The following is a 16,571-nucleotide window of genomic DNA, read 5'->3' as shown; positions in this document are numbered from 1 at the left end:
CTGTGCTGCACACTCCACTCAGTCTGAGAGCAGGTCTGAGCTGCACACTCCACTCAGTCTGAGAGCAGGTCTGTGCTGCACACTCCACTCAGTCTGAGAGCAGGTCTGAGCTGCACACTCCACTCAGTTTGAAAGCAGGTCTGAGCTGCACACTCCACTCAGTTTGAGAGCAGGTCTGAGCTGCACACTCCACTCAGTCTGAGAGCAGGTCTGAGCTGCACACTCCACTCAGTCTGAGAGCAGGTCTGAGCTGCACACTCCACTCAGTCTGAGAGCAGGTCTGAGCTGCACACTCCACTCAGTCTGAGAGCAGGTCTGAGCTGCACACTCCACTCAGTCTGAGAGCAGGTCTGAGCTGCACACTCCACTCAGGCAGTACTTTTCCTCGAAGGCGATGCGACACCTCCTGAGCAGCTTTGGAGCAGACGAGGTTACAGCATGGTCAGGAAAGCTCCCTGGGGATGTCAAGAAGGCTAAGCTAACCTTCTGAGATCCGTATAAACAAACAACTGAACATGGAGAGCCTTGAACCCAGGGACTGCTGTTTATCTAACCCCTGAACTGCAAAAGACATCAATCCCTGCCTTATTAAAGAAATGCATACGCTAGCCAGACATGCCTGCTTGATCAGCTCTCTCCCATTCACAGCTTCTCCAGGGTCGGAGGAAGTTTCAACAGGCCCTGTTCCATAAATAAAATCCTTCTGGCTGGCAAGAGCTAAATTGCATCAAGACTGGCTCAGACAGCTTCGAGGAGAAATAATTGGCAGGGGTGGACTGAAATACCCTCTATCAATTTGCTTACAGATGGTCTCTTCCTCCTTTTCCTCCCCAAGCCAATTCTACCTGGTTCAGTGAAAGTAGCAGGGAATCCATAATGTGCTTCCACTTATCCTGTGTGCAATCCATGGATGTGTGTCCTGAAATCAAAACCTAGTATCTAATATAAGAGCAAAAGCTTTAAATACAGAGGCAATCAACAGGTCTTTACCAGAAGATTCCCAATCATCAGCAAGCAAACCCAGGAAACTTCAGAGTCTGAATAACACAGACCCTTCCCCATCTTTACAAGATTTCTCTCATTTCTTAGCTACCCAAAAAGCAATAATTTGTGTACACTACAAATCCATCCTTTCTTTATAATGATTAGAGAAAATAAGGTTATTCAACCAAACTCATTTGCAAAACTCTACAGTATAGTCTTCTTACAAGAATCAGTATTTATTAAAGCTCAAAATCTTACAGAGAAACAACATTTAAAATCTGCTGTTAATCTACCTATAATGTTTTCCAAATGCCAAATAAAACTTTTTTCCTGTGCTTATAAGAAATAAGTTCTAAAAGAGACTCACTCCTGCTTTTGCTCTAGCATACATTTACTCTGAAATCTAATCACATATTTAAGACTTAACACTAGTGAATTGCACAATGATCAACTGAACAGAAATAGTCAAGTTGTAGTATTTTTACAGATGTGAGACATTAATTTGATTTTTCACAGGAATAAATTGTCAAATATTAAATTATATATGTATTTTAGTATTTCCCCCAAAAACCTTTCTATTTGGCCTTGGTTAATGGAAAAATATTCTTAAAAATATTCAACTTCTCTTAAAAGGGAGAGTAGCTCAACAGAGAGCCTGGGTCAATAAACCCAAGCTTAAATTTCACTTCAAGTAAAAAATAAAAACACTGATAATTCACTGAATAAGTCAATCTTTCTCTGAATGTGCACAATTTCAAGACGGAAAAATAAAACCCACAACTAAATCCAATTACATTACGTCCTCAAATTACTCACTTCAGAGCATAACAAGGAAAATATGAAGAAAAACTAGGGGAAAAAGGTCTGGGATTGGGGAAGCAGGCATCAGTTTCAACATGAACTCCAAAGGGACTATAATCTTTGAACATCTTCTGAGGAGGTACTTGTGAGAACAATCCACTGTAATGAGCCATGAAAAGAAAATCCCCAGTTCATGATATACAGCCTGCTCTCCTGTCAGCAGGAACTTGCATTATTTAGCACATTTTCAGTCCTCAATAAACATCTTCTTTCTCTTATGCTGCTTGGCACAGCCCATGTTACCATTGTGGGAGCTTGAGAAGATAATTCATTGCAATCATAAAGAAAACAAATGCATATTCTTCAGGCTGCATTCATGTTGTAATACCAATCCTGATGAGCTGATATTTCAGCAGGCAAACAGCCCCCTGCCTAGCACATCCATACATCAACTGGCTATATTAGGGATAGAGAACTGTTCTTTCACAGACAGAAAACTAAGGTAAACAAGTGCACTGAGGAGTAAATACATACCTGGCAGCAAACTTGTACTGAGTTAAAAATCCTCAGGTGCACAGCAAAAAGCCTGCACCACAGAAACAACGTTTTTCATTTACAACAGTGACATAGTTTAGGATGGAACAACAAAGTAATCAAAGAAATGGCACAGGTCTAGGTTCAGGGTTCTGCATATATATATATATATATACATACACATACACACACATACATACACACATATCTCATTAAAAAATATCCTAAAAAGCAGCAGAGGCTGCTCTGGGTTGTGTGGGAAAGATCAGGGGAAGGGACTGAAGAAGTGAGAAAAGGCAAACGGCCAAACAGAGAGGGAATTGAGTGGGGAGGGGAGAGTAGAAATGGATTAATGGATTAGGGTAACACATCCAAAAAATCAAACTGGGTAACTCATCAGTTGTAACAGGAAAGAAGAGGTTCTCTGAATCACCTAATTGTCTTGATTTGCTAATCTGGAATAGTTGAGGGGGATGAGGGGAAAGTGGTGAGGGGAACTGAGGGCTCAGAGGTTTCAAAAAATATTGTCATAAATCACATAGCACAAAAGCATGCAATATGGAGTTCTTGGGATTGCAGTAACAACTTCAGATATTACAAGAAAGACTTTTCTAAGCACGATGATGGTCTTCTCTACTTTTCCTATAACTTTTATTCCACATATTAAGTACTTTGTAAAGTATTTTTTGCAATTTTCTTTTAAATGCAGTAATACTGTAGCTACAGGCAGGAAATGCTTTTGTTGCTTATGTATAACATTATACAAAATCATGTTACAGCAGAGCCCCCCCTATGAAAACAGGTCTATTGAAGCTCCAGTTATTTCCTATTCTTTATTAAACACTCAAATTCCTTTGTGAAAACACAAACCAAAGACTCCTTTACACAGACTTCCTTGAAATCAATGCACACTATTAAGAGCAACTATTTTTTTTGTCCCCAAACTCAAAACATGGATCAGGCTCTCAAGGTTAACGTCCTTGTCACACAACAGTTCTCATACCCTGTGCACTGGCCACTGTTGTGAGTCAATACTTCAAATACTCTGCAATTTGCAAACCACAAAGCTCTATGCCTCCAGGAAGCCCCTGCTTGCCGTGTATGTTTTTACTCAGACTTCAAAAAGCTATCAGAACAAACACTGGTGGAAAGGGAAGGTGAAAGGCCCAGGGGATGAACGATCAAAATTGAGTAAACGAGCACAAACAGTTTACAGAAAGGGAGAGAAATTTCATGGCAAGGGGGCAACCTGAATGCATGAGTGGCCCTTGCGGAGATTTAAGAAGATCAAAGTTATGTAAAGGCTTGTAACCCAAGTATTTTCCACCCAAATACTGCAAAGCCATGAGTGAGAATTGTAACATCCAAAAACTAGCATGCCGTTTTGCACACAAGAAAGCAGAAATAAAGATGAAGGAAATAATTCATTCTTTGGTATTGTATAAATAAACTACAGACCTGGGAACACAAAATTTGGATTCATGGCTTCCACTTCCTTTCTCTACATAAAGAAGTGGGCTCTTGCAGAAAGCTGCCCCCTACAAATAGGACAGAGCAAGTTCCTCCTGACCAGCTCATCCTGAAGCCCTTGGTCCACCTGTCTAGAGAGTACTTCAGTCATCTCTCACCAAAACCCATAACCCTTCAAAGTAAAACTCCACCTAAAACATCAAAAGAAGCAACTATAAATTGTGTATATACCCTGCCTGGTTTTTGGAGAATTTAAGGATCATTATGAAAAGTACCATATTTGGGCAGTTTGGTCATGGACCTGAATTCCACATATTTAGCTGCACTGACATCAGCTGAGCCCTCAGCATGAAAAAGGGCCCTTCCTTCCCAGAAGGACAATGCTTAACTGAGCAGCAGTAAACCAACAGACATTTTCATGGCATTTTGTAACTCTTCAGAAGAAACTGTATTTTGTTCCTTCTGTACATTTTTCCAAGGCACTTGCTGAAGCATCCCAACTTGCAAAAGGGCAAGTATATGAGAACTAAGAACTACGTTCTAGGAGATACAAGATATTACCAAATTATTATTTTTTGATGCTGCAAGGTTGCTCAGCCAAACTGTATAAACACATAATAAAACTCACTGTTAGTTATATTCTTTTTCAAGAAAAAAAAAAAGTTTTCACATTTGAAATTACTGAATTTGCAAAATGAAACACATAAAAAGGACAACAACAAAAAACAGACAGAAGGTAGCACACGCATCGTGCTCTTGTTTGCAGGATGTGTGGTACATTAAACTTCTCTACTATTTCATTAAAGTAAGAGCAATCGTGTTGTTCCATGCCATGTTCTAATCCAAACAGTTTGCAACTTCAACAGCATAAACCCAGTGAAGTCAAAATTAGATGAAGAATTTGGTCTGTAAGAAACAGGACAACTGGGTTGTAGTGACTGTGCAAGGCATCTCCACTTTAAAATGAAAAATATTCAAAATAAAAATGCAGCAGAAATTTTAAAACCTAAATATGGTGCTGTTCTGAAATTGTGTGTTTATGGAACCATCACATATACAAAATAGGGTAGGATTGCTTTTATAAGGGAAATAAACTTTCTCAGTTTCTCTTTTGAATACTTAATTTTGCCTCCCACCCACATGTTGGATTTCTTCCTCCTTTTCTCTTCCAAAAGGTAACCTTCAGTAAAGGAGCCCGTTGAACAAAGGATTTCCTAAGCAGGTGGAGCAAGACTCACCACAGCCCACCAGGCAGTTTACATACCAGCAGCATGGAGCCAAGAGGTGTTAGATAATTTGGAAATGGTGCCCAAGGAAGTTAAGGGTGATGTGATGGCAAAGACAAGCACAGAACAAACACAGGCAGATGGAGCAGCCTGTTTGGCCACATCCCCTGCAGACATGCCCTGCCAGGGAGCTGCACTGGGCAATGGGCTCCAAGAGCTTACAGCTGTTGTTATAATTATTCAAAATTCAGCAAAGTAACAGCCCTAAATGTGCAAGATGCTTATTTTCTCCCAGGGAATGCAACTTTCCACAATAACTACATTCCTCCAAAATAACAAAGCCTGGATTAACTGGAAAGACTTACGACCACAAGAGACTCTACACAGAAGTAAGGTTATTATACAGAGCAGCATTTCCAGCTCACAGTTTTACCACAAATCTCAAGATAAGTGCACCTCTTTTGAAATCCCAGATCCTAAAAACATGCAACTGAGTGCAAATCTCAGTTTGTTTAATTTATGTATCTAGCTCTTTTGGCTTAGGAGAATCTTATATATGACCTGAGTTTATCTAAGAAAAGAAACAATCTTTACAGATTTTTTTTTTTCTTTTAATAAAAGGAAAATCATTCTTTGGGGGCTTACTTTCATGAGTACTTTGGACAGCTGACTACCAATGCCACTGCCAATTGAAACAACAACTGCTCAGTTTCAAAAATACTTGTAAAAACCCACAGTCGTCTCCCAAGCTCTTCCCACACTATCAGATCCTGATTTTATCCTCAAATTAAGATAAATAAATTCTATTATAGCATCTTTCTATTTTACAACAGGGATTTGAAACTTAACTTCAGAATAACTAGTGGTGCAGTTGCTGTTCTTGGAGGCAAAAAAGGAAACTTAATTAGAAAGCACTTGGAGCAGACTATTTTGGCAGCTCAATTCCCAGTGGCCTCCATCTGCACAGGGCAATCTCAGGCACAGAGCTAGACTGGATTTTCCCTTCAGCCCTTCCTTTCAAGAGCTCACAATATTGCAGCACTAGAACATCCACAGGTCAGAAAAGATCACCTCTACCTTGCACATCCCTACAGAAGCCTAAAAATGCAGAGAGGTGAGAGCATTAGCAAAAATTTAGTCCAAGTGAAGGGAGGCTCAATGGAGATTGGAAGCAAGTATTAAGAAAAGAAAATGTATGCAACTGATTACTAAGTGGGGTTTCTTTTGGTCCCACAAGTGGGTTGTGTATTTTTTTTCTTCCTCAAGTGGTAGAATCTGTGGAAGTTAAGATACCCTATGGTCAAACAAATCCCATCTGTTGGAATTCTTTTTTATTTTCTTAATAGGATATTTTTTTCCATAAATAGCACAAATAATTGATTTCATATTTACAGCAGGACTCCATTTTAAAATGCAAAAAATAAAGGAGTTGATTACTCACTGTGGAGAAAAAAAATCCCTCAGTACAGGACAACAGGTCAGTTACAAAGCATTACCAAAACCAGCAAAGTTCCTTGTGTGTGTGAGTGTGGGGAATGCAATCACTGAATTACACCTGGTATCATAATGCATCTCACAATGGAGAGCTAATTAAGATTTTTTTTTAATATCTAAATGTTTAACTTCACCACCTTGTCTTTTCAAGGTAACTGTCTTTATAGATTGAGGCAGCACCTACATCCTTACTGCTTTCCACATACAAACAGTAAGCTCAGAAAAAACATGCTCTGCTGAGTCGTACAGAACAAAACAAACTGAACACAAACCCAGGAGGCAGCAAAGCCCAGAGTGAAAGCTCAGTTTGCTTTGGGGCTGAGCTCACACTTGTGCAAGTGTGAGGTGTTTTGCTACTCAGGGAAGCAGAGAGGGCTCAGAACACACTGCTCTATTGCCACAGCAGGGCTGGGCAGAGAGCAACAGAATGCTTCCTGAAGGCCACCAATAGCCCTGCCCTGGAGGGGAGTGTGGTGGGCACTGGTGTGATGTGGGCTGCAGGAAATAAACACTGCAGTCACATCATGTGGTGCAGAGCCACCAATGTTCCTTCTGTTGCACTAGTGACACTTCCATCAAACTCCTCTTGCACAAGAATAGAAAGGGTGGGTGGCAGTAAAATAAAAGGCTCCCTCTCACTCTTTTCAATGACCCAGAGACTCACTGTGCAGCCCATACTGTACCCAACACAAGGGCTTACACAGGAGCTGGACTCTTTTCTCGCAGACACACTCAAATGCTGCTACATCACCTGATGCCTGATAATTCCATAGTTCAGGTCTGCTTGATGCCAGAAAAACAACCTGCTGGACAGATACTCCAATGGAAACTTCAAAACCAGAGTCCTAACGTGCCCTGGGAGCAGCATCTGCCCCAGTGTGCAGTGACCTGCTGCCTGTGAAACCAATCTCACAATCAACACATTCCCCCTTCCGAGCTCTCAGTTCAGAGATTCCATCCTGCAGCTCTGCCATTGCAGACAAGACCAGGATCTCCCAATCCTATCATGAATGAGGCAGACAGGCAGTTAGTAAGTTGTTATTTCCTTGACTTCTGTTTTCATTCAGAAGGAATGTACACAAATTTTGACTTTGATTCCACAAGAACTCTCTAAGGTCGATAAATCTGGTTATTCAGCTTCAAAGGTCAATATGGACTCACATGATGTCACCACTCAAAAGTAGGCTTGCTTCCTTCAGGCCAACCTTTTTGTGCAAATGCAGTACAAATTCCTTGTTCCTATGTGGTCACCAGGACTTCCACATCACTACAGTTTAATCTGCTCAAGAGGGGATCATACAAGGGAGTGATGCCTCTCTGGCAACAATCCTCTCCCAGCCTCTGTCCATGCTACACCAGCCAACTTTCACAAAAAAGAGAGAAGGAGATTTATGCCTGAAGTACCCCATAAGGATTTTAGGTTTTGTTTGGTTTAGAGGGTAGGGGAAAAGAGACTGTGAAAGAACAAGCAGAGCTAATCTCCAGCTTTTAAATAAAACACAGCTACATAGATTTCTTTGCCCTTGGGCTTTTGTTTTTCCTCTTGACTGAAATCCTGCTCAGCCTCACCTGATACTGACAGGGATGGCAACCCACCAGACCCTTGCAGCCAACAATTTTTTATTTTCCTTTATTAAAACAGAAGCCAGGCTGGGAAAACAAGGACATTAAATGTGCCTAAATTCCATTTGGCCTAAGAGAAGATTATCCTATTCTAATGCAACACAAGCAAAGAATTCCAAATGTCAAGATCTCCCACAAAAAAGGTATGCTGCTCAGTGACAGGATGTTTAATTATTCTCAGTGCAATGAAAAGGTTTAGGCTGCCCCATTCCTACAGATGTCAGTAAGGAGTGTCCTCCAAATCACAGAGTTGGGAATATGACATTAACTACAGTCAACCATTTAAAGCTTGTCTCCTACAATTGTTAAGAAAAACCCAAAGCCCTGAAAGTAATATTCCACAAATGCCAGCCACTTTGGAGTGTTGAAACCTACTTGAACAAAGTGACATATGCCTTGAATAGTAATGAAAAAAAAAAAAGAACAAATCTCAAAAAAGAATACAATTAAGATAGCTCTTAGGAGGAGGCTACAGAAGACAATGTGATACACAAATTATTTTACTGTTGTATTTTTAAATCTTCACGTAACTTTAATTTCCCTCATGCTATTTAACCTCCAGTCAACTTCCTCGTTTAAGTGGAATCCTTACAAATACTGAAAAAAAAATTGAATTCCACTTTTAAACCCTCAGTTTTTAACTGGAATTTAAATCATGCAGAGTAGTGCTGTTCATGTATAGCTGTTACATCATAGCTCTCCCACTATGTCATTAAGTACTTTGCAAGCCAGTGGGGGATCTCATCCAAAAAAGCAGCAAAATATCCAAACACCAAAGACGCATCAAATCCACAAAATGCTGAGGGGGAAACATATTCTGTATTTCTATCCTTAATTTCACATGTAAGAATACAAGGAATTCTCAAGAATAGGACACTTTGCTGAATTCTGACCACTGTATGTAATGTTATACCAGCACTGCAGGATCCCAGAGGTGAGGGAGGAGATCTGTGCTGTCACTTCAGAACAGACTTTTAGGGCACATTCAATCCCTCTTACCCTGAAGAGCAGTGGAAACAGTGGAAACAGTGAAATGGACTTGTTCTCTCAAGTGCAAGGCAAAAAGCTACTGGCCACAAAAGGCAAAGTCATAAACCAGTTTGTTTTCACCTGTTTTAAGAAACTGAAAACTCCCGTTATCCTGTATGGCTAAAAAGAACAGAGAAGCCACAAAGCTTGTACTCCAATATTCTCATTTTTATCTCTTCTTATGAAAAGTGTCTTTTATTACATTTAAATTTGCTCAATTCAGAAATGTGTTCAGCTCTTAGGAGTGTTAGATATGCACTGCTTCTTTCACATTAAGAAATAAGGTAACTCTTTAAGTCACGTACAGCAATTTTTAGTCAAAAAGAGGAGAATGGCAGTTAGACACCTTGCAGTGCCTCAGAAAGGATGAACACTTCATACTTTCTAGATGAAGTGTTCATCTAGAAATTAGACAGAAAAACAGAAAGGAAAGTGAACCATGCCTGAGATATCACACATGCTCCAATTAGATTTTAAAAGTTGCTACATTTTACAATAATCAAGCACATGACAAATGCAATGAGCCAAAACCAAAGAAATGGGCATGTCTAAAGTCAATCTTTTAGAGGATGTCAAGACACACAGCAACAGATCATGATTTTGCAAACCAAGCACAGTTTTACAGCTCTTGGGTAAGAGACAGTTAAATAAAATCCACAATTAGCACTAGGTTATTCAAATGATTTGCTGAACTTTCCTCTAAATGTCTTATCAACTGGCACAACATTCCTTGGTGCAAGGTATGTTGAAATGAGCATTTTCCAAAGACTGTCATTGTTAGCTTTTATCTTCTTTAGAATAATACACTTAAACATACAGTCCTTGCCTCCCCAAACTTGTTCTTGAACAATACTTCTCACTCATTTGCCCTGCACAGTGTTCCATTTACAACTAAAACAGCTGCCACATATCACCCACCTCAGCAAGCAGTGCCCCATCAGTAGCTCGCTCCCTCATCCACACAAAGCATATCTTTAAAAGCAGTGTAGTTTAAACTGCCTTTCAAACCCCGTTTGCTTTTTAAGCAGCTTGTTAAACGACACAAAACTCTCTTTTGAGTTTAGAGATTATGTCCCCTTTTTATGCATTTGATCATGCAACCAGTCTGGAAAGGAAGTGTCATCCTGTCAATTAACAGGCCTTGAAACTTTGCCTTCAGTTAAGGCACAAACAGCTCCACAACTGAGCCCTACAGAACAGATCTGCTAGGAAACACTTTTTTTTTTCCTTTTAGATGCTGCTGCAAACATTCTAGAAAGGTTATATCTTGTCATTCAAGCAGTAAAAGCATGTCTGGACACAAAAAGAGAAGTGAGCTGAAAAATAAATTGTACCCACCATCCTACTACCTGCCTGTTTTACCCTGCACTAGCAAACATCCAGGCAAACTACACATAAATATTGTCAAACTGGAATACATCTTCATCTGCAAAGATGATCTGGCAGTGCAAGACATCTGCTAAATAACATCTCTCAATAGTCAAGTTACACTTTGCTTTATTTCATGTTATTAAGCTTTGCTTCCACCTCCTTGGACCACCCTAAGGGATTCTTCTCCATTATGTTCTTCAAATACTTGTGGATAATAATATCTCCCACTTAGACATCATTTAGCCAAGTTTCATGCATTTCTTTTCATCTTCTTTCCCTCATAAATCAATCCCTTCAGCCTCCAGCATTCTTGCTGCTCTTCCCTGAACTTTTTCCAAAGTACTGACATCTTTCAGCAACTAAGGAACTTCCAATTGCATGCTGTACTCTAGATGTGCTTTTTGTACTCTAAAGAGAGATAATGATGTCTTTTCAAGAAATATTAATGCTCTAAGCCTGGAATAAATCTAAATCAGGAACTTCATTAGTTTGGGTTTTTTCCAGAATGGATAGTAGTTATCCCTGTTTCACAAAGCAGAAGAGCAGAGAGAAGTATCTGACTTATTGCTGCACACAAGCAGTGCCAGAGTAAGAAACAGATCCACGTTCTGCCATTCCCAGCTGAGGTCTGCCAACTTTCAGCCCACAGATGACATAAGACAAAGTTTCCAGTCTGACCCACAGCAAACACAAGCCATTTCCAAGAGAGCATGGAAGAACACTTGGGGAGCCCAACACTTGCTCATGTGAGAGGTGTTGTTGGTACCAGTGGGACCATGCAGCACCCTAAGATGTACCATGGTCTATTATCACCTTTAGTAGTCAGGACACAAATCTCTGACACATCTTGAATTTTACTGCCATGGAGAGGTTTGTTTCTAGAACCAGCTATCATCAGGTCAACAAGCTAACTCAGTTCTAGGGCTTGACTGGTTTTAAATATGAGTGGGCTGATGACTGCCAGGCTGACGCAGTACGAGGCAGTTTTCAACCTGGACATTTCCTTTCCTTCCCTCCCACTCCCTGATACGTTTCTGAAGGAATCACAGAAAAATAACTTTAGAAAAATTTAAAAAAAGGTCTACCCAAAAAAATATGAAAGAGACTGTATGAGAGGAGACAAGGATGAAGGATGAGGCAGGGGAAAGGGAGAGAGAAGTCTGACCAGTTAAATTAAAAAAAAAAAAACCAAACCAACTCACAAACAGGGTGCAGACACATTAAAAAAGCAACACTGATCTAACAAAGGAATGTGAACTGCAGTTGACTCAAGCAGTATCACAGCAATGGCCCTCCCCCTACACACAAATCTCTGGAACTCTTAAAGAGACATGTTTTTACGCTCTTTCAAATTCTGTGCTTCTTTTCCATTCCTTGATACCCTCAACCTGACTTAATTTAACTTAGTGCCTTTTCTTTCCAGACAACAAGAGCACCCAAGTTTGACCCAGACTAAAGCAAAGGAAACTAAGTTGTATTATTCTGCCTACCTTAGAGGGGTATTAAGTTCTAGCATTCTGCCACATATTCTTCTCATTGAAAGAATAAACCATAATGGCTCCTCTGTTCCAAGGTCTGCTGTTGAACATCTGATGAGTGTAACCAAGATTAGATAATGAACACCTTGGTGAAAGGCATCATTTCTTCCCACTAGCCTAATGGACAGAGCAAAATGCCATTATCTAAATCTATATACAATTTTCTTAATGTAACTGCTGGTTCACAATTACAGTTCCTGCTTAAATCCAAAAGGGTGCCAGAGACTCCTTATAAGGCTTCTCTCTGTCCCAGGAAGAACCATTTCTTCCATCCAAAAAAGTAGAAATGGCAATGTAAATGCCCTCCTCCTGTTCTTTTTGTTCATCAGATTTTTGCCTCTGGGAGAGAAAAGTTACTAAGAACATTACATAACTACCTTTTGAAGCAAGACACCATCTTGATTTTCAGCTTTTCAGCTCTAAGATCATCTATGCATCCTTTCATCACCTACCTAAAGGTACCTCAGTGAATCCCTACAATGTTTTCTATGCCAGAAAACTGAAAGTAAACACACGCCTGCTGCAACCTTTTTCTTTAAATGTGAAGTGTGCTTGCTAATTAGGCTCTCAGACCTATTTGCAAAATCTAGCATTTGATTACAAAACTAGAAGTACAGCTAGGATAGAACACATGAGACATTTTATATAGTCAGAAATCCTTATCCTGTAATAGGAAGAAGAAAGGAAACTTTCAGAGGGTCAAAATTAGAGCAGTTGCATCACACTAAATTAAATGCAAAGATAGTCCATCTTCTGCAAGGAATCAGGAAACTTCACCTTTCTCTGAACATCAATGGCTATGTTGACTGTTTGCTGCAATAGAATACTGTAATTTCTTTTCTCCACTTGTTCAACAGAAGCAATCTTGCTCATCTCCCTAAGAGGGTGGGGGATTAACTAGTGACAAATGGGCTGAAGACAAAACAGAAATACAAAAGTACTGCCTGGTATCCTTAAAAATCTTATCCTGCAATCTGAGTTAAATGCAACACCTATTACTGCCTTTTGAAAAGGCTCAGAACTACTCTCCTGCCTTAAAAGAAGGAGGAAAAAAAACCCCAATAAATGACACTTATAAACTCTAGCACCCATAATTTCCCATGCTCTAACCTAAGGAGGCATAAATCCTTCCTGTAATTCACCAAGGATGAAAAATACAGTCACATATAATATTATAAAACCAGGAGACACGAGCAATAAAAAAACTCTCAAGATGTCCAAAATCCCATTTATCAAGCAGTTTTTGCTTGAAGGCAAGTTAGGTAATAACATGCAGAACAGAGCCAATTTAAGGAACTTGCATCCAATATACTATATTTAATAAGCAGCCACAGGTAAAAGTGATTGCAGGTTTGCTTTCTTTTATTTGTTCAGAAGGGCTCTGGTGCAAATCATTCATACATTAAGAGAGGAGAGATTACCACAAACCTCTCTGGGCACAGCATGATTTCTGTGTTAGTGCCACTTAGCAAGAAGGCATTTTGAGACCTGAGTTTGTTGACACAGGGGATGTGGCTTCAGGCCATTCAGTCTCACACTGTAAGTCACAGCCACCATCATGTAATTAGAAGAGGTACAGGCCCCACCAGATCACTGCTCCAACTGGGTGTGAGCTGATTTCAAAACTTCAGGAGATCACTGCTAGCACTTCACCTTGCAATATGGAAAGTTCCTCTACACTGGACATAGATTGTTATTAGTTAACTGCTAACACCTACCTGGAATTCGGATTTTGAATTTACCACTTTGTCCAAAACCACCATCTATTATTCCATCTTCTCCTGTAGACAGTTTCACTTTCAGACCCACAAAAATCTGGATGTTTGTTTCCTTTTTAAACAATGAACGACCAATCACACTGTAATCGTCCATCACCTGCAAACAAAAATAGGGAGTCATAACTCCAGAAGCTAAAGTGACAAGAAATTATCCATGTTATGTGCTAAGTTTGGCAAATTCTACCACTCCACCTTTGACAAACCATTTACCCCCAAATGAGCAAAACTCTGGGTGAGTCATCTAAATTGTTGAGTTTCAGGCAATTTGTGTCTAAAACCATAGAAGATTTTATAAGCTAGTACATTTCTGCTTCTACCTCCCTTATGAAAATATAAGAAGAATAAAACCTACATCAGAACATGCTGTAAAGATTAGTTAATTAAAATATTTTTTCTGCTTTGAAACCTTTCCATGAAAGTCACTGAAGTACCTATGCTGACAAAAAGTTTATTCCATTATTTATTCTACAGCTAAGCACATTATCACCTACATAAACATTCTTTCTCTTAGCTCCAGACCTGCATTCCAACAGCTACACTTCCAAAGAAATGACATAGCTTCTAAATAGAGCCTTTTAAATACTCACCTTTACATACATATTGATTTGTTAAAGCAAGAGCCTTATGACCACTGTATCCAATTTTAATTTCAAGGTTTGTAACCCAGTGGGAAGAACCATTCCAAGTTGAATTGTTAATTAAGCTATCAGGAACAAGAGGCAGTGAGGTTGGTGGGTAAGGCAAGATAAACAACCCTCCCTTAGGCATTACAAAGTATAAGGTGCAGTCAAGTGAGCCTAATCCTGTAGGTGTGAATATCCTTGTACACCCACTGCCTGCAGTTACTCTACCTTGTAGATGCAGAAAGAACATTTATTTATCAGAATAAATATGGGGATATTACTTCAATCTTTCCAAGATTATTTTATGTGGTAAAAGTTGCACATCTCAGGAACCATTTCTAGCTACACCTAAGGGTTGCAAAGACCAAAGTGACTTAGAACAGTAAAGAATTGCAATCAGTTTTGAACACTCCCCTTTACTCAGTTTAAATGAACTCAAAATATTGATGACTCAAAATATTGCTGGTTTATTAAGCAGCTGTCCTTCTCTGAAGCATCCTCCATAAACTATAATGCATATACAGACTCAAATCCCTAGGATTGTTATTATTTTGTTACATATATATACCTCCATTTTAATGCCAATCTCAGGATGGTAGTAAATCTAGCAGCAGAAATTTCATTTTTGTTTTATTTTAAACAGAACTTGCTTGCTCAGCTACAAACAGTCTTGAAAGGGCTGTGCAGCATTAGAGAGCACTGGCAGGACCTCTCCCTGTCCCAGACCAGGTGCAGGATGAGAAATATCCACAGCCCTTCTTGCTTCTGTCACGTGGAGATGACAACAGGACAGGCAGCTCTGCTCTGGGCTGGGTGCAGCCAAGGCTGTAGGCAGGAACACTCAGATGCCTCAACAACACTCACTGCCCAAACTCCTCATCTTTCCCCAAAAGGTCACATTTATGGGTTTTTTGTTGTGTCTGTCCTCTCCCACTGCTTCAAAATAGCTTGTGAACCATTGATGGCAGTATCACTGCTCAGCAACGTTCTGGCTTAAACGCAAAACTGAAAAATGTCTTTTCCTAGAGCCCCTGATAATAGGTGGAGGTTGAGAGGGGAGATAAGCTTTCAGGCACACTCACCTTTCTTTGCCTAGCCTAGAAGAAAACGAAGCTGTTAATTCCAACCTGAAGAAGCACTTACATTCTCAAAATCTAAATTTTTTTTCCTGTTACAGTGGCTGGAGAAATTAAAATGTTACTTCATCCTATAAATCTTTTATTCCTAAAACAAGAATTTCAAAACTGTTCATCCCTCTTGTCCACTGCTGGGTAGTGTTTCTTTCCCCTGTGTTTGAAATACAGATGGTACAAAATGCTCCAGGGAGGATCTCTAATATATCTATTATTTTTGCAGTTATCCCTCAAATGGCACAGGAAGCCAACTTAAAAGGCCAACATCTTTCTAAACATCTTTTATTTTTCCAAGAGCACTTCAAAGTTATCTTTAACTTAATTAAAAATGGAATTACAGGATGAGCAATCATACTAGGCTAGCATGGCTCAGTTTAGAGCCTCCCCAGCAAGGCTGTCAGAAAAAACTCCAGTGACTTTTGTGAACAAGTGTTACAGGCATCAAGCACCTTAGAGTAAACCAGCAATGATAACCATTATTGGAGTATTAGAACAGAAACAAACTCTATCAGCATTTAGTTATGCCACATTCACTCAAAACCTTTGAATTAAAAGGTGCTTTTTAGGGTCTTGCTCTTGTACATTCAGTTTAGGAGAGTAACCAAGGACTCCAGCTGCACTGTTCTTTTCACTCTAATGGCCACAGAATCACAAGGTTGGAACAGACCTCTAAGATTGAGTCCAAGTCATGCCCCAACACCTCAACTAAACCATGGCACCAAGTGCCACATCCAGTCCTTTTTTAAACACATCCCAGGGATGGTGACTCCACCACCTCCCTGGGCAGACCATTCCAGTACTTTACCACCCTTTCTGTAAAAAACCTTTTCCTAATATCCAACCTGTATTTCCCATGGCACAGCTTAAGACGGTGTCCTCTGGTTCTGTCAGTGCTGCCTGGAGAAAGAGACCACCCCCACCTGACTACAGCCACCTTTCAGGGAGTTGTAGAGAGTGATAAGGTCAC

General features: G+C 39.9%; 1 protein-coding gene across 3 annotated transcripts in view; it reads right to left on the bottom strand.

Moving 5' to 3' along the window:
- EEFSEC (eukaryotic elongation factor, selenocysteine-tRNA specific) overlaps positions 1 to 16,571 on the bottom strand; it is a 124,348-nt gene that overhangs the window by 29,439 nt on the left and 78,338 nt on the right. For all 3 annotated transcript variants that reach the window (XM_071439667.1, XM_071439664.1, XM_071439666.1), the window contains exon 6: positions 13,789 to 13,945. In XM_071439667.1, the coding sequence (XP_071295768.1) occupies positions 13,789 to 13,945 (157 nt within the window). The remainder of the gene's footprint in view (positions 1 to 13,788; positions 13,946 to 16,571) is intronic.

This window comes from Agelaius tricolor, unplaced genomic scaffold, assembly GCF_023055355.1.
Source record: "Agelaius tricolor isolate 1412-34295 unplaced genomic scaffold, bAgeTri1.0.p SCAF_14, whole genome shotgun sequence".
NCBI lineage: Eukaryota > Metazoa > Chordata > Aves > Passeriformes > Icteridae > Agelaius > Agelaius tricolor.
This window is presented reverse-complemented; position numbering and strand designations above follow the sequence as displayed.